The 18,882-nt window shown below is 40.0% G+C and overlaps 2 protein-coding genes across 2 annotated transcripts in view; one reads left to right on the forward strand and one right to left on the reverse strand.

Moving 5' to 3' along the window:
* LOC5575286 (cell division cycle and apoptosis regulator protein 1) overlaps window positions 1–18,882 on the reverse strand; it is an 84,850-nt gene that overhangs the window by 47,489 nt on the left and 18,479 nt on the right. The window contains exons 5-6 of the mRNA XM_021850518.1: window positions 6,405–6,858; window positions 5,983–6,109 (exon numbers count right to left, since the gene is read on the reverse strand). Coding sequence (XP_021706210.1) covers window positions 5,983–6,109; window positions 6,405–6,858 — 581 coding nt within the window. The remainder of the gene's footprint in view (window positions 1–5,982; window positions 6,110–6,404; window positions 6,859–18,882) is intronic.
* On the forward strand, window positions 14,486–16,533 carry LOC110678048. Its single transcript, XM_021850533.1, has 2 exons — window positions 14,486–14,652; window positions 14,742–16,533. Exon 2 carries the CDS (start codon window positions 14,920–14,922, stop codon window positions 16,201–16,203), a length of 1,284 nt encoding a protein of 427 aa, XP_021706225.1. The 5' UTR covers window positions 14,486–14,652; window positions 14,742–14,919; the 3' UTR covers window positions 16,204–16,533.

Here is an 18,882-nt window from a genome sequence, read left to right on the forward strand (position 1 = left end):
CGGCATAGGATGAACCACGAGCTCGCTCAATTCTACGGCGAACCCATTATCGTGAAGGTAGCTAAAGCTGGAAGGATACGCTGGGCAGGGCATGTTGCAAGAATGCCGGACAACAACCCTGTGAAGATGGTGTTCGCTACGAATCCGGTCGGAACAAGAACGCGTGGGGCGCAGCGAGCTAGGTGGATTGACCAGGTGCACCAGGACCTAGAGAGCCTGGGTCGCAGTCGAGGATGGAGAGAAGCGGCCATGAACCGAGTAAATTGGCGAAATGTTGTTGGCGAGGTTTTATCAAACTGATTGATATAAAACCAAATAAATAAATAAATAATTTATCAGATTTCATAGATGTGGGATAGATATAGAGGTGATTATTCAGACGAGTTGCAGAAGTAGGTAACAGAAAAATACCTATCAATATGCAACAATTCTCAATGAATGGAGTAAGTAGAGTATTTGGAAAGAATCAACGTTTTTGGAGATGTCAACAGCTTGTGAAACCAAATCCAAGATCGGCATTGGCTAATGAAGGAAACGAAATGATGTGAACGAATGCGGCTTGAACGTATGTATCGGAATGATGTGCGGAGGCCCTATGCAACAGTCAACGGAGCGCTGTACAATACTGCAATACTGTGGTGGCTGCAAACAGAACATAGTTGGACACTGAACATTTGAATTTACCGAGAAGTAGAGTGACCAGTTAACAGCCAGACATCGATCGCGTCGGACGTACTTATTGCCTCTTGCTTTCTTTCGCAGTTCGTGGAAAATGACCGATGCGTGGAAAAACACTTAAGTGATCGATTTTAGTGTTCTCACAGTTTGCCCAGATATGACAAAAGTGCAGCAGTTATTGGAGCATGAAAAAAGCTCCAATATACGGACATCAAGAGCATACAGTTGCATCACTCTCGCAACGGTGTGCTTATAGAGATGAAATCAAAGGAGATCGTCGCACGCTATCAATTGGAGCTCGATTGGAAGTGACCAATGCTTTGTGATTACACGAAGTATAGGATTCCGGTCTATGCGGATTGTGACGCAGTGACGGTCCGGGTTCACGTCATCCAACCGTCGATGAGTCACGCAACCGTCGCCGACCACATGCTTAACTATGGAGAGGTTATTTTTATTAGAAATGAGAAGTGGAAACACTACTTTCCAGGCATTTCTAACGGAGTGCGAGTCCTTAGAATGAATCTATCAAGGCAAATCTCATCGTTCATAACAATTGAAAACGAGATCACTATGGTCTCGTACCTACATCCACCAGCCTAAATCAAGCCAACCGAAACGTATCACCCTGGCACAAAGTGTCCAAATTCAAGTGTCGCACCTGCTGCAAAATCATTACAAATAGCGACAGTATCAAAATCATCCGACGAGTTGTTTGATCAAGATGACTTCCCACCGATAAACAGCGATCGGCAAAAATCTCATTCTCCCGTCCGTGAAGAAATCGCGTCAAACAAGGCACCGGGCAGTGAACGCGAATCCGGACATGTTCAGAACCACGATGCAACGCTGCACAGATCAAGGAATCTTCCCGGATGTATGGAAGCAACGTAAATTGGTGCTACAACCAGAGGCGGGGAAACCACCAGATGACTCGTCGGCGCTATCCAGACGGTCGTTCAGACAGCTGAGGTGGCAATCGAGCACAAAACGAGCGACATCCGTTACTGCGCAGTTGTCACTCTGGATGTGAAGAATGCGTTCAACAGCGCAAGCTGGGTAGCGATAGCCCACGCACTTCACCGCCTCAAGATATCGGTGCAGTTATGTTAGCTTGTAGAAAGCTATTTTTTATGGATTCTACTGTATGACACAGAGGAGGGGCCGAAAAACGTTCGAATTACCGCGGGAGTACCTCAAGGTTCAATCCTGAGCCCGCTGTTATGGAATGCGATCAGGGTGTCCATTCAAAATCAGTTTTCAAATTTCCGGATTTTTCCCGGATGCCTAAAAATTTTAAACCATGACATCGAGGTCTTTGTAACTTCATATGTACCAGACGTTTGTATAGAAAGTTGTGATATTTGTTTAGACCTTTAAAATATGTGTTTTCAAAATACGGATTTCGAGGAGTATCTTCAAATGCATAATATTTTTGTTTTCATTTTTAAAAAACTTTATGCAGTTCCATAATATCAGACACCATTGCAATGGTCAATATGTAGATTATCCAGTGTATAGATTGTCGAATAATGGAAAATCTTAACAAGTTCCTGAAATATTAATCATAAGAGAATGTTAACTGCATTTTCATAAATATTGTAACTATTGTACTGCAAATATTGTAAATAAGGTAGCGTGGGGCAAGTGGGTAAGTTGGGTAAGTGAAAATAATTGGTATATTTTACTGAATATGTGAATAAACGTTTTAAACTCATGCGTAAACCTTTGAGGCCATTGAGAACGTTACGATAGGTAAGAAATTTCTGAGATTTTTCAGCCTTTATTGCATAATAGAGCGAAATATAGTTAACCTGCCAACTATCACTCCGTAACAAGTTGGCGGCGTGCAATCTTATTTTAATATTTTCAGAGGGAAAGTTGAGGAAAATAATTGTCTGTACCATTTCGAAGTTGTCCTTTCTGATAGTTTTGAACCAAAATAAAAAAAAGTTTAAGAATTAATTCTACATAGACCTAAAAATAACTAAATTGAAACACTGTAAATTTTCTAATCACGTGGGGCAAGTGAAAAGTTTCTCATTAGAGATTGAATTTGTGTTTTCTCTTTAGGTAGCCATAATTATACAAGGTTCACAATTATCCTAGAACATCAGAACGTGCTGATAATTCAAGAAACACTATACTCAAAGCGTTAAATGCTATTATCATGGCCAAATCATGGAACTTCTATAAAAAAAAGGTTATCCGATTTTCTTAAAAACAAATAACGAGCGGTGGAAATTCTACAGAGCAGAAATGCAATTGCTGTCCCATGATGTAAGAACTAACATTGGAAATGTTGTCGAATCATTTCAACAAACATAACTGAACAGAAGAAAATTCAAGTAACAATAATAAAATTTTCTTTGTTTTCATGTTACTTATGTTATTGTTCATTGGGACGCCTAACCAAATGTTAAAGGTAATAGAAATATTGAATGTAACTGTTAGTTTTTGAATTTATTGTTCAAAACGATAAACTTTTCACTTGCCCCACCTGTGGGGCAAGTGAAAAGTAAGGAGACGTTTTTCAAAAACTTTTTCTGTACTTTTTTCTTCAAATTTACTTAAATATCAATTTAAGTGTACTGCTTATATTTGGTGGGAGTCAAGCTAAAGAATATACACGACCTCATTTGTTTTCATTTAAGGTCTCTAGAATTTGAAGAATCCCAACTATGCGAAATCCATTACCGATTATATCCCATAAGATTTCCTATGAATCTGCTCAATATCTTCAACCAGAAATTCACAAAAGCTCTAACAAGAAACCGGTTAAAATTGTGATGAGATTTTTCCCAGATATCTTCTGAAAACCAATGATTTTTTTACAGGATTTTACTACAAAATCGGAAGGTTTTAAAATATTCTATCGGTGATTTTTTTTTCATACCTTTTTATATGGGCTGAAATGCGCCGAAAAACGAGGTTTTCATGGGTTTTAGTATGAAAAATATCTGAAAAGTGTAAAAAATCAAAATTTCACCGATAGAATATTTTAAAACTTTCCGATTATGAAAATATGGATCAAATACTAATCTCTATCGAGAAAAAATCCGATGTACATTTGATTTTTATAATCGTCTGGTTCAGACATACAAATCAGCAAATTTTAAGCGCTGATAGTGACAGCGAGCAACTCTGGGACTGGCATGCCAGTGGTGGTGGTTAACAACCGCAAGTCCGAGCAACAAGCGCTTATCTCGGTAGGTGATTGCACCATAGAGTTCAAGCGATCCCTTAGGCACCTTGGGGTAATGATCGATGACAAGCTCAACTTCGCTAACTACGTTGAATATGCCTGTCAAAAAGCATCTACGGCTATAGCGGCGCTTTCGAGGATGATGTCTAACAGCTCTGCTGTAATTGCCAGCAAACGCAAGCTCCTGGCAAGCGTGGCGCTATCTAAGGTATGAGAGAGGACTAATCTGGTCAAAAGCGCTTAGAACGAGCAGAAACCTAAAGCGGTTGGAAAGCACGTACAGGATCATGTACTTAAGAGTAGTGCATACTGAACGGTATCTAAAAAGGCCGTGTGCATCATAGCCGGAATACCGCCCATCGGGCTCATCATCACGGAAGATGTTAAGGTGAAGATAAATCGAAGCCAAACTTCAAATTTTCAAGAGCACGGATCTGAAGAACGTTTCGTTTGAGCTGAAAACCTAATCGATTGATCACCACCAGCTAGTGATCAATCGATTAAGTTTTCAGCTTAAACGGATGTTTGGTTCTCCAGATCCGTGCTCTTGAAAATTTGAAGTTTGGTTTCGATTAATCTTCACCTTAAATGCTTCAACCAAAGAACCATCACGGAAGATGTTAAATGCTTCAACCAAAGAAGTACCAGAGGAGTCCGCAACGCGTGTAAAGAGGCAACGCTCAGAGGTTGGCAGCAGGAATGGGATAACTCCACTAAAGGTAGATGGACCCATCGGCTAATACCAAATGTGTCAGATTGGTATGAAAAAAAAAACAATGGGGAAGTTTCGGCCAGAAATTAATTGCTAACCTGCATTGACCTCTCGTCGAGCAGTATCACGAACACATGCGCAAATTTGCTGATTGAAAATACTGCCATTTGATTTTGCTGGGAACAGCTGATCTTTGTTTATATTCTCCACCAGTAATTTTTAAGTAGTGTTGGTGACATGTACCGTGTATGTACACAAGCGCGGAAACCACTATAGGTTCGGCACTCAGAATGTCCTGCGTGCCGCAATTGTGATGCTGTGGAGGAAACAGTGGAGCAAGTCGTGTTCGATTGCCCCCGTTTCATTGTTGTGAGGAATCGCATGTTCGCTACATCCCCCGACATTGTAATAGAGAGAATGTGTGCGGATACCGAGTGTTGGAATGCAGTAACTACGGCTGTCACTCACATTATGTTAGAATTGCAGCGCTTATGGTGCGCCGAACAAGACTTGGCTGCAGACGATTGGCACTGCCAAGACTGGTCCTTTGTAACATTGTTCAAGTCGGGTAGGAGAAGCAGTTTGCCTAGGCTACTTCTGCTACATGTGTTGTGCTATATGCACTGGCCCCTTTCCGAAGAAATACCGTACGGTGGTTCCGAGGAGATAAGGGTCCGAGGCCAAGGGTACTTGGCCACTTGGGCAATTCAACAAGAATTGCTCAAGTACAGTGCATGGGCTGGTTTTAGTGGGTCGTCGTTGATGCGGCTTTCTCACACTCACCTTCGACGACCTTTGCAGATTCCCCCCTTGTAAAAAAAAAAAACAAAAACTATTCATCGATTTCAAAGGGCCTTGTGCCATCAAAACAAACAAACAAATAGTACAGAAAGGAACGGATAACTAACTTACTGATATTGGTTCTCATGACACGACGCGGCTGAGGATGCCTTCGATGTTTTGAGCGTTAAGTGTGGTAGGTAAGTATGAAAGCCAATTGATGGATGAACATAAGGTTATCGAAAGGTGCAAACATCACTTGGATGAATACGTGAATGGCATTCAGAGCACAGGAAGGGGTGATCAAGACAAAGAAAGAAATGTCTACGTCGCTCCAGCGATTGATGGGAACTATTTATACTTCACTGTAGAATTCGATTGAAGTACCATATCGTTTGATAGGAAAACAAATTAGAGAGCGGGATCAAACCGCATGTTGTCTACAAAGAGTAATATTAGATGAGTTATATTTAGCAAAGGAATTTCTAGGAAGTTAACCACAAAGTGCTGGAACGTTGAAATTTGTAGAATCAGGGTTCTTGTTGTTGATCAATCGAAATCCACCCAAATTTGTCGTTATAAATTACTGATAAAATCTAAGACTCACCGTCCGTTGGTAGATTACGAGCCACGAGTTCGGCCTTCAGCTCGGCGACCTTCATTTTCTTCAAATCCAACAGAGCATCACTAGTTGGGGCGTCGGTTTGCTCTACGCTGGCATCGGCGGCATCTTCCTGTAAACGCATGTTAGGAAGTAAAATACAACATTAAGTACTGCCTGATTCCTGCACAGCAGCGGGCGGTTGCGACAGTTACGTTCACAACTTGTTTCCAGAGAAGATGTCACACATTCACGCTTTCACCCACATCGCATCCGTGCTCACATTCACACAAGCATTGTTTGATTTTTTTCTTCTTGTGAGAAGTCACTCTGACTTTGGGTTAAACTGGTTTGAGATAATCACTCTACTAGTCCGCTTAAAAACTAAGAAACCTAGTGTATGGACTTAAGGAAAATAATGAATGTGCCTTTTCATTGTCTTCTGCTGCCTCTGCTTCCTCCTTGACGGCGGTTGAATCAGCTTTCTCGTTGGTTGAAGTTTTGGCGGCTGCAGCAGCGCTGTTATCAGCAGAAGTACCAGTAACATCAGCAGCAACGGCATCAGCATTAGTAGTTGGGGTAGCAGCAGTATCCGCCGAAGCCTTAGTATCAGAGGAAGCGACTTTTTCGCCTTCTGGTGAAGTTTGTTGAGTTGCCGCTGACGAAGACTCTGCCGGATCTGGACTATCGGAATTCTGACTATTAATAATACGCTCCAAGTGCGACTTGTAACTAAGATGCAGCTCATCCCACTCCGGACGCGTTGGTTGACAGGAACGTACATCGGGCAGAAAGATAACCACCATTTCGATACGTGCTGGAATCAAACGACCCTTGTGGTAGGTTTCTGAACGACGATAATAGAGCTCCACGAACCGGTACCTGTGTTGGTATATAGTAGTAGTTGATTTCAGATTAAACTTCAACGGTAATCAAGGGGTTTGGGTGGAAATTTCAAGGTAAGTAATCATTGTTAATTGATGTATGTGTATCAATTGCTTCATCGTTTGGATCTCTAGCAAAGTCTAGTGCAAAAAGTAAAATAACAACAGAAAGGATAGTAACTAAAAAGTAAACTAGAGCTGATTTAGGAAAGTATTGGTTAGAATCGGTACGAAGACGCCAGGACGTAATACAAGTCCGTGTTAGAGCAATTACATGGAATTGGCCACACAACCGTGCAAGTGATGTGTACTGAAAGCGATCTGCTAAATCGCATACGGCAGCAGCTGTTCGGAGTTTCTTTGATTTGCTTACAAATTACGATTGACACCATTAGGGGAAACAACTGTGACCATCTCAAATTTTCATTTCTTCAAATATTTTCAACGTTTGCATACTTACTCTTGTTATTATTTTTAACAAAACACAAAACATAATACTGCGGAGGTGTGCTTCTACGAGTCGCATAGGATTTGAATTAAATTCAAAGTTTATTAGGATTTTCCAAGAGATGTTCAAGTAATGGCCAGGAATCATGAGGGGCCCTTCCCAATTGGCGCAGTGAAAATTTGAAATGTACCAAAGCCTAAGAGTTACCAGTGGATTACAAAATCGGTTTCTCTTCTCTTATGTTTATAATGACGAAATTGATTTTTGTGTGCTATTGATAAAAAAAAATCACGATTCCTAGAAATACGCAAGTAAATGAGTAAACCATTGTGTGAGCCACTAAATAAAAGGAGAAACTATCTTCAACGTGTTTGTGTTGTAAGCTATGGGGAAATCGTCATTTGATGGCCCCCTGCATCTACCGAGCTGCGGCACGTGAGCTGGCAGCTTTTATAGGGATGGGCGATATACGAAGGCGCGTGATCGGGTGATGGCCGATCAATGAAAGAATGTGCAAGTTGAAAACTAAAGACCGATTCTTTAACTTCAGCATAATATAAGTGCATAACCACTCCGGAAGCAGCTCGAACGCGCGTACCACCACTGCCCAAGCTACGACGTCAAGAGTCATCATAGGAGATTTGAACGCTCAGGTTGGCCAGTAGGACGGCGGTCACTCGATAACGGACCAGATCTTGGCCGTGCGGCAAATCTTCCAGAAATACCGTGAATATCAGATCCCTAAGCACTATCTGTTAATTTCTGTTGATTCAAAATATCAATATATCGCAATATAATATGATATTTTTGAAGGGTGCAAAAATTATATATCGCTCAGTTACCTAATATTTAGTTTCATACTATTCGTAAAGGGCCCAGATAGCCGTAGCGGTAAACGCGCAGTTTTTCAGCAAGACCAAGCTGAGGGTCGTGGGTTCGAATCCCACCGGTCGAGGATCTTTTCGGGTTGGAAATTTTCTCGACTTCCCAGGGCATAGAGTATCTTCGTACCTGCCACACGATATACACATGCAAAAATGGTCAATTGGCATAGAAAGCTCTCAGTTAATAACTGTGGAAGTGCTCATAAGAACACTAAGCTGAGAAGCAGGCTTTGTCCCAGTTGGGACGTAACGCCAGAAAGAAGAAGAACTATTCGTAAACAATTCTTAGAACCCTCGATATTATCGATATCTTGATCGTCAGCAAGACCAAGCTGTGGGTTATGGGTTCGAATCCCGCCGGTTGAGCATTTTCCCGGGTTGAACATTTTCTCCACTTCCCAGACTCTATGCCATAGAGTGAGTATCTTTGTAACTGCCACACGATATACACATGCAAAAATGGTCAATTGGCTAAGGCCAAAACGAAGAAGAGTTCTGGTCAAATAGCTCGATTTAGAGTAATTTGTGGGGACAAAAGACCGCTAGAGGGAATGGGGTTATGAAGTTCATTTATGCAACAATTGGTTTCAATTATTTTAAATTTCATTGTATTTCGAGAAAACCCTACAATTGTTATCCAAATATTGGTTCACGATATATCGGAAGGAAATATCGATATCATCGATATATTGAATAAGAAATATCGATACCAAAATATGGAATATCGAAAGCAAAATATCGATAGTATCGGAACGTCTCTAAGAATATCAAATGCGCCTTTATATGATTGTAATTTATCATATAAACTGTTAAATGAAAATAAAACTCAGTTTGTATACATTTGCAGGACTGTTACAAAAATCTCAAAACCGTGTCCTCGAAAATCGCGACTTCAATAATTCGATCCGCGTCTAGGAACTCCAATCCGCGCCTAAAATAATCTGTTTCATTAGCATACTACGTTATAAAAAAATGCGTAAACGTGCTTGATCAAAAACTAGTTTTTAATGTTACTAAGTGATTATTTTCACCGGGATTATCTCAGAAGGCCGAATCCCAAGAGGCCGAATCACAGAAGGCCGAAATTTTAAAATAAATTTTAGGGAAAGACACATATATTCAGCTATTTTTTCTACAATAGTATGGACATTTTTACAGTACGGTAAGCGAGACAAGATGCACAAGTAACATTACTAGCTGAATAAGAGTGTATGGTCGAGGATCTTTCCGTAAAGGAAATTTTCTCGATTCCCAGGGCATAGAGTATCTTCGTACCTGCCACACGATATATACATGCAAAAATGGTCAATCGGCAAAGAAAGCTCTCAATAAATAACTGTGGAAGTGCTCATAAGAACACTAATCTGAGAAGTAGGCTTTGTCCCAGTTGGGACGTAACGCCAGAAAGAAGAAGAAGCTGGTTTATTCTTAGCTGACACACCCAAAAAAATCTATAATTGGAGCTTAAGTAGTCGTGCTGTTGTATTTTGTACAACATAAGTGTAAAAACCTCGCGAAAACTGAAAAGGTATACAGTGCCTGTTCGATTTTGGCAACATGCAAAATTTTTCATGTTGGCTAAATTGAACCGTTCCAAAATTCAATGGTTGTTTTTATTAAAACTTGTTTTACCATAATAATGACCACGAATCAAATTTACCTATTTCGAATATGGTATGGCCCACAGAATCATTGAGATTGACAGGATTTGTGACTGACCATGATTAATGTTTGTGTACAGAGATTTCCGTGTTGCCAAATTCAAACCGAGTCAAAATCGAACAGGCACAAAATACCACCAGGCACCAAATTTTAAATTCTCTAACTAGATATTGAGATACGGAGATCGAGTAAGGAAGAGTTGACTGTACCTAAGAGCACACTTCAACCTTCGAGCTGTCAAAGAAATTGTGAAGAACTATAAACGCGTTGAATTCCCGAAAACATTTTCATCTGAATACAAGCAACCGCTAATGCAACATTAGACGATGACATTTATGGCGAATCGATCTATGGCGCTGATCAAGAAGGAGTTTATGGAACTGACCTATGATCTCGCAAATATGCTTCATACGTTGTCATCATGCAAAGATTGAACCCACAAGGCATGTGCTGACATACGAAGCACCCCTTAGCCTTTCTGTGGATTTGGTGTAAACCTTGATTGTAAAAATCATAGTGTCCGAGCATAGAGGACATAGTGTCCGGCCATAGAGGACACATTTCAGTGCACACCATTTTTGGTACATAATATAATCCACTATAAAAATGAATTGTAAAGGTTTATTTTTGTTCTCATAAGAGTTTTTACTTAGAATGATGTGAATTTTTTACACCATACAAAAAAAAAAACGGTAACACTAATGTAAATTTTGAAATATTACAAAAAAACAAAAAGTGTCCGGGCATAGAGGCCTTCCTCCTATACCAAGACATTCGCTGGAAGTTCAACTAGAAACTTCTATATGAAATCCTTCAAATAGTTTTTCCAAAAAATATTTCAAATCCTTTCGCAAAGATCAACAAAAGTCCTTCAGAAAGATTTCCAAAAAACATAATATTAATATTTAATATATTTTTTTTAACTCTGTTTCAATTCCACGAATTCAGTTGACAATCGCTAGCTGTAAACAACGGACGTGTTCGAGTTTCTCTTTCGCTGCTCCCAATTGGTTGGAAATGGAAATAATAGCTGTGTTCAACGAGCTGCTCGAACTTGGTTGCAACCACTTGCGAGTCAGCTTTTGGTGTTCATTGAGCCACTCCAACCTACTTCGAGTCGCTCGGGTTTGTGTTCATTGAGCCGAGTCCAACCAACTCCGAGTCGCTCGAAACAGGTTGGAAGCTAGAGTCCGAGCTAGTTCAACCAGCTCGCAGTAGCTCGTGTTTTTGACGTTTAAAAACATAAACATAAAAAAAAGCAAAATTCCGAAGCGATACGGATTGTTAAGTGCGCGAATTTTTTTTTCACGTGGAATTCCGGTAAATTAGTAAAAAGAGTAAAAAGAGCGTTCATTGAGAAAGCAGCTTGGAGTTGCTCGAAGTAGCTTTGAAAGTTATTTGTTGACAAAAAATACGAGCTAGTACAACCAACCCCGAGCAAGTTCGATCAAAGTCATTGAACACAGCTAATATGAAGCACGTTATTTTCCACGATGATGCTGCCGTTACTGTACGGATCCACGATCTTTCAACGGACATTTCACACATGACTGTGAAGAAACATATGGAGGAACGATACGGTGTGGTACTCTTTGTCAGACGAGAGCGATGGAAACATTACTTCCTGGTATTCCTAATGGAATACCTGTTTTGAGGATGCATCTTTTCAAGCCAATCCCTTCGTACATTGAGATTGAAGGTCAGATGACGTCAGTCTCTTACCAAAACCAGGTGAAAAGTTGCCGCTATTGCCACAAAACAGCCCACCCAAAACAAAAATGTTCCGAGCCATCGGAAGCGCCAACTGAAGCCAATCAACCTGAAGCCGGAGAAAACATTCGATCTACATTGTTCAACGTGAACGATTGTCCCGTTCTTGGCGAAAATACTGTTCACGCACAACGCAAACGGTGTGCAACGTTTCAACCCTGGTTTGTGCAATCCTCGTTTTCACCCTGTTGTTGATCCTGTCTATGTAATCCATTCCCCTCTATAGGCCTATTCACAAGACGTTTCAAATCAGCTGATTGGGAAGCTCTTTGACAGTTCTTCTATGAAGGTGTCAGTCCCATGTTAGCACCGGTCTTCCACCGATGTAAACAAATGCATAGACGAACCTGTCACATGAAAAGGCCTATTCCCATTTATGTAAAGCAAACATATAACTAACCTCGAGTCGCCGCGAGTATTTCGGCTACCACCACTAACAAGCACCCTTTCCTACCTGAACCTCACACACACACACACTACTTCACGCAACCCGATCGACTAGCTTGATCTCTCCATCATCACACCACCCGATCACACCAACTGTCTTGCGCTGATTGGATGTCGCCTTTTCCAGTCACCATTCAGACAGTAGTAAGAAGAAGAAAACGTTCATTATAAATAGTGCACCATGCTCGAAATTTGTCATTCAGTATTTAGCCGTTTTATGGCAAGCGTAATAAACCGTCGTAGTTCGAAAACCAATATCGAAAGCGTTTCCCTTGCCGAAGGCAGCCCAACCTGGTAGTCCTTTTCAGGACTGTTGTTGAGTAAACATATTCACAGTCTGAGCTATCGACACCCCAGGCATTCCTTCAGGAGAAGGAATTGGCCGATCATCCCTGGCATTCCGAAGAGGGATTGGCCGCCGAAGCAGGGATCCTTCAACCGAAAGGATTGCCCTTGTCATCTACTGTCCGTGATCGGACAACGACTAAGACAACAACAACAAAAGCCACACCAACAGTACCTATTGTACCATCACATGCGACTACCGACGCTGAATCTCACCGCTCATCACGAGGAAGCAGTCACGGACAACAATAACGAGGATGATACCGATAGTTCGTCAGTGGAAACAGACACACATAAACGGCGCTTGCCAACTCGACGTAAGAACGAAACGAAAAAAATGTGCATTTCTCAGGGTTGCCAGAATGATGGCAAAACCGTGAACGACGGCAAAAAGAACAATTCATTTGTTGAAAATTACTCAAGTAAATTGAGAAGTAGTTCAGAATTCCAAAATTAACTTAGGAGGATAGGACAGTTTATTATATAAGACATTATGTAATGAACGCACACAAATCGGCTCCGTAATGCTTTAATGGCGGGTGAGCCTATCAAATAAACGAACAATAAAAAAAAATCCACGAGTTTTATAAGAATATCTACGAAAAGTGTTTTCAAAATGTCTTGTAGTAGCATTACTACCTTTCTCATAATTCAGTACTGTACCCATGACCCACATATGGTAAACATTTTCATTAAAGATATCCTATTTTAATTGCTTTCCTAAATTTACGACGACCTCACAGTCAGTACCAAAATATGCAAAACAACTGCGACCTCCCAGTCAGCAGTTAAACTCTCCTCAATCCCTTGTTTTGAAACCTTCGTAACTGTTGCCACATGTGCGGTACATGGCCATGCAATGTTTTACAAACGCACTCACTTCGCTCGTGCAGCATACCCATTAGAGTGGTTCAAAAAATCGTTTTTGCTCCACACCGCTCATTCGATTCTAAATCGAATCCTGAGTGTCCTCCCAAAATTTGAACTCATTTGGATGAAAACTGAGACTGCACAAGTCCTTTGAAGTTTATATGGGAATTACTATGGGAAAAGCAAGCAATTCATTCAATCGGTCATAGTTTTTACCCATGTGCTCTTGGGGATTAAAGCTACATTGATACTGTGAGATACATTCATCAGCTACAACTTTGCTGAAGACCGTTTTCAAATCGGGCGCCTCAGTAATTAGTTATTGATTTATATCCAGTCACAAATTCTTCAGCAGTGCTCATTTAACTTCCGGACAGGCAACATTGCTGCACCTGGCGCGAAAGATAGCACGCACAAATCATGGCTACTATGTTTTACTGCACATATGCAGTGATGCCCACAGAACAGCCCAATAATTATAGACAAAGTTTTACAACTCATTCAAAAATCAATAACTAATTACTGGGGCGTCCGATTTAAAAACGGTCTTCGGCAAAGATGTAGCTGACTATTGTATCTCACAGTATCAACGTAGGTCTAATCCCCAAGAGCACATGGGCAAACACTATGACCGATTGAATGAACTGCTAGCTTTTCCCATAGTAATTCCCATATAAACTTGAAAGGCTTGTGCAGTCTCAGTTTTCATCCGAATGAGCTCAAATTTTGGAAGGACACTCAGAATTTGATCTAGGATCGAATGAGCGGTGTGGAGCAAAAACGATTTTTTGAACCACTCTAATACCCATAGAACTTTCTCCTTTTACTTTCATTTCAATAAACTTCATTCAAGATTCTGAGTTCAGAGTGTCAAGACACATGACTACAACTATCCGAAGTCCGAAGATGCCAAATGGCGACCGTGACAGTGTGAACAGAACCAAGACACAGTGAATCAAGCCTAAAAGTATTAAAGTGAAGGAAGATTTCTAAGTGTTCAAAAACAAAAAGACTTGGTGAAATTGCAAAGTTGTCACGATGGGATGGTTTAACGCGGATAATCATATCGTGAACCAGATTGATCTCGCTACTATAGAAATGAGGATAGCCGTCGGCGCTATCGTAACCATAGTGATATTGATGATTGTGTACCTCGTACTCCGAGTGTACAACAAATACCAGAAGAAGGGCATGCAAAACACAATACGTCGCGAAATCCAACTGAACAATGTGCGAAGCGATAAAGTGTAAAACAAAAACAAAAAAAAACAACAGTAAAACATTTTGTGTGACCGTGAATTCAAATCAGCGTGGAACCAAGGTGCGATAAACATTTAATTTCGACAACAAACGAGCTTGAACCAAGGTGCGACACACAGTAAAATGAGACGAAGCATAATTTCGTCAATAATCGAACATGAACCAAGGTGTGAACGAGACGAAAAGTAATTGCAGCAGTGATTGAACGAGAACCAGGGCGCAATAAACGAGACGAAACGCAATTTCGGGAACAGATGAACCAACCAACCAACGGGCAACAGCAGCAATCGAGAGCAGCAATATGTGGGATACGAATCGCATACCGCGAGAGGTCTCAAAAACAGATAAGTACAAAAAGTTAGTTAACTAAGTGATGACTTTCGATAAATTAGTCAAAAATCTTGATCAGTTAACACGAATAGAACAGAATCTTAGGAAATCTATTAATAAAAGTAAAACAGTAGATACATTACAGACAAATTTAGAAAAAGCTTTTTGGTTGTTTAATGAGATAGAAACCGAATTAATAGAAAACCAAGATAAAATCCCTGATAAGCAATTTTTCATTTATATAAAAAAAGCAAGAACTTCCATTGACTATATTAAACAAGTAACACATAGCAAAATAGTAATTCAACCGAAACCAATTATAAACCCAATTTCCGAAATCATGCCTTTCGACGCGAGACTTGCCTCGTCAATCTTATTGCCATTCGACGGTGATTGTGAGAAGCTGTCTGCTTTCAAAGACAGTGTAAATTTTTTAAAAACAACTCAAGCTGCCGACCTCCCAACGTTAAAGTTATTCATATCTACGAGAATATCTGGAAAAGCGCGAGATGCATTGCCGAACGATATTACTGGGAAATCAATTGAAGAAATTGTTGACTTAATTAGCCAGCACTGTGAAAGCAAGGTAACTTCAGACCAAGTGCTCGCTAAACTGAAAGGTGTTAAAAAGGGTTCTCCAAAACAACAATTTTGCGAACAAATTGAATCACTTTGCAATCAGTTGACTAGAACATATGTCAAAGAGGGCATCCCACAGGCGACCGCAAAGAAAATAGCCACAAAATCAGGTATCGAGGCGCTGGTAAAAACTGTTCCAACTGAAAATGCGAAAATTGTACTCCAAGCTGGCTCATTCTCAAGTATTGAGCAAGCCATTCAGAAATTTAATGAATTACCCGATAACTCCGAGAACAATGAACTTAACCGTATCTTCAGCGTAAACGCGAACCAAACAAGATATCAAAATAGAAATCAACATAGAGGTAATGGAAGATACGCCCCACGCGATGCGGGAAATAGCAATTTTTACCCCCGTGGAACACCGTCTTACAATCAGCGGTTTAACTTTAACAATACCCCACCGCGTTTCCAAAGGCAATTCTTCCCTAACGGTAATTATCGTGGAGGGCGACCAAACAGCCGTGGTCACCCACACCAGGGACAGCGCGTAAACAGAATTTATTTCGCTGACTCACAAACAGCCGCGTCAACACCGAGCATGCATAATAACTTCACTCCGTACATGCAAAACCCTAACCAACCGCACTGGAATATGACCCCTCAGGTACATCAACCTACGACAGCTACGCCACCACAAAACGAAAATTTTTTAGGAACGGTGGATCAATTTTCTCAATTAATGTAGCAGCTTCAAACTTTGTCAACCTTTCGATAAGCACTTTCGATAAACCCTGTTCGTTTTTAGTAGACTCTGGAGCAGATGTTTCATTGCTAAAACAAAAATTTCTAAAGCAATCGACCTCGGTGAACCCAAGAAAAAGTTGTATATTACGTGGGATAACACCAGGAGAACTAAAGAGTATTGGAACGGTCAACTGCTCAGTCTTAATCCAAAATATAGCTTTCAATACTACCTTTCACTTGACTGATGATGACTTCCCGATACCAACGGATGGTATTCTGGGAAGAGATTTTTTAACGGCATATAGATGTGAAATTAATTATGACACGTGGATTTTATCTGCGTATGTAAATAATATTAGAATTGAAATACCTATTCATAATGATCTCAATGGATACACGTGGATCCCAGCACGATCAGAAGTTTTTAGAATCATTAGTAATCTAGGTACGAACGAAGACTTCGTAGTAAACTCAGCTGAGATAGCACCAGGAGTTTTCTGCGCTAACGCAATTGTAAATAGTAAAGCACCATTTGTAAAAATTATAAATACTAATGATTATCCTATACAAATTAATAAGCCTCAATTTAAGTTTTCATTGCTTAACGATTTCTTCATAGCTAATGTTAATAAAAATCCTAACGCGGACAGACTCGAGAAACTGAGCGCTGAATTAAATTTAGAAAATATACCAACGTTTGCTGTAAGTTCCATAAGACAATTATGCAATGAATATAACGACATCTTTAGCCTGAAAGATGACCTTTTATCGTATAATATTTTTTACCGACAAAAAATTAATTTAACGGATAAAACACCGGTGTACATAAAAAATTATCGTAATGCACAGTGTCATAGAGAAGAAATCTGTCGTCAAGTTGACGATTTAATTGCTAACGACATCATTGAACCTTCCATATCAAATTACAACTCTCCGCTATTACTTGTACCCAAGAAGTCGACTACGTCTGAAAAGAAATGGAGATTGGTCGTTGACTTCCGGCAGTTGAATAAAAAGCTGCTGGCTGATAAATTTCCTCTTCCAAGGATCGATGACATACTCGACCAACTTGGTAGGGCCAAGTATTTTTCGACTCTAGATCTCATGTCAGGTTTCCACCAGATTGAGATCGAGAAAAACTCTAGGGAATTCACTGCGTTCTCCCTGCAGGAACGTGGTCATTTTCAGTATAAAAGATTACCGTTTGGGCTTAACATAAGTCCAAACAGCTTCCAACGAATGATGTCTATTGCACTCAGTGGCTTGAGTCCCGAGTGTGCATTTTTATATATTGACGACGTTATCGTCGTAGGCTGTTCCGTTGAACACCACTTGAAAAATTTAAGAAAAGTTTTTGAATGTTTAAGGCAAAGAAACCTCAAACTCAATCCTTCGAAGTGTAATTTTTTCAAATCCGAAGTGACATTTCTAGGTCACAACATTACAGACAAAGGTATTTTACCAGACAGTTCCAAATATGATGCTATAAAAAATTATCCTACACCACAGAACGCTGACCAAGTCAGAAGTTTTGTGGCTATGTGTAATTATTATAGACGATTTATCCCGAGTTTTGCAGCAATTTGCCACTGCTTGAACAAATTATTACGTAAAGAAGCTATTTTCGATTGGACAGAAGAATGTCAACAATCTTTTGAAAAATTGAAGAATATGCTAATTTCACCTAGGATACTACAATATCCTGATTTTAATAAAACCTTCATATTGACAACTGATGCATCCGACTTTGCGTGCGGCGCTGTTTTATCGCAAAAAATTAGAAACGATGATCTGCCTGTTTGCTTCGCTAGTCGCGCGTTTACAAAAGGTGAAGCAAATAAACACATCATCGAGAAGGAATTAGCCGCCATCCATTGGGCTATCATGCATTATACTCCATATTTACTAGGTAGGAAATTTATTGTTCGTACCGATCATCGTCCGTTGATTTACCTTTTCGGGATGAAGAAACCTTCTTCAAAGTTAACTCGGATGAGAATAGATCTCGAAGACTTTGACTTTGAAATTGAGTTTGTCCCAGGTAAAAGCAACGTCGTGGCCGATGCTTTATCTAGAATTAATATTACTTCGAATGAATTAAAGCAGTGCTTCCCAAACTTTTTCAACTTTCGCCCCCTTGAGGCCAATATTTATCTGGAATCGCCCCCTGATATGCAATCCGAATATTCTAATTAAGCGCTTTACGTCAAAAATATGCACAACTCGCATATCCATAGAATCATAATACAATAACTTTTATGTGTATTTAAAAATATTTTATTAAATATCGATAACCCACAGTTACTTTGAATGATTTATTGGATTGTAATTTATAATATCAATATGACCAATATCTTGCGTGCATTACAGGTCACTGAATCAGTCGATAAAAGTTCGGTCCAATTTCAATTTATCAAGTGTAATGTATGCATAAACGCCTCATGGCTTAGTTGGGGGAGAAGTTCTCCAGAACTGAACCCAATGCAATATTTTCCGAGCGAACACCAGTGAATTGTGATTTCATACTGGTTTTTCTGCCATTTATTTAATTACTGCAATAATTTACAGAAATTGTGAACAATATATGTTTGACGTTTCTGGGAACGCATTTTTATCCAATCCTAAAACCCTGAAAAATATATGAAAATCCAGAATATTTTTCAATTTATTGTTCAATACA

The sequence above is a fragment of the Aedes aegypti genome, chromosome 1 (genome assembly GCF_002204515.2).
Source record: "Aedes aegypti strain LVP_AGWG chromosome 1, AaegL5.0 Primary Assembly, whole genome shotgun sequence".
NCBI lineage: Eukaryota > Metazoa > Arthropoda > Insecta > Diptera > Culicidae > Aedes > Aedes aegypti.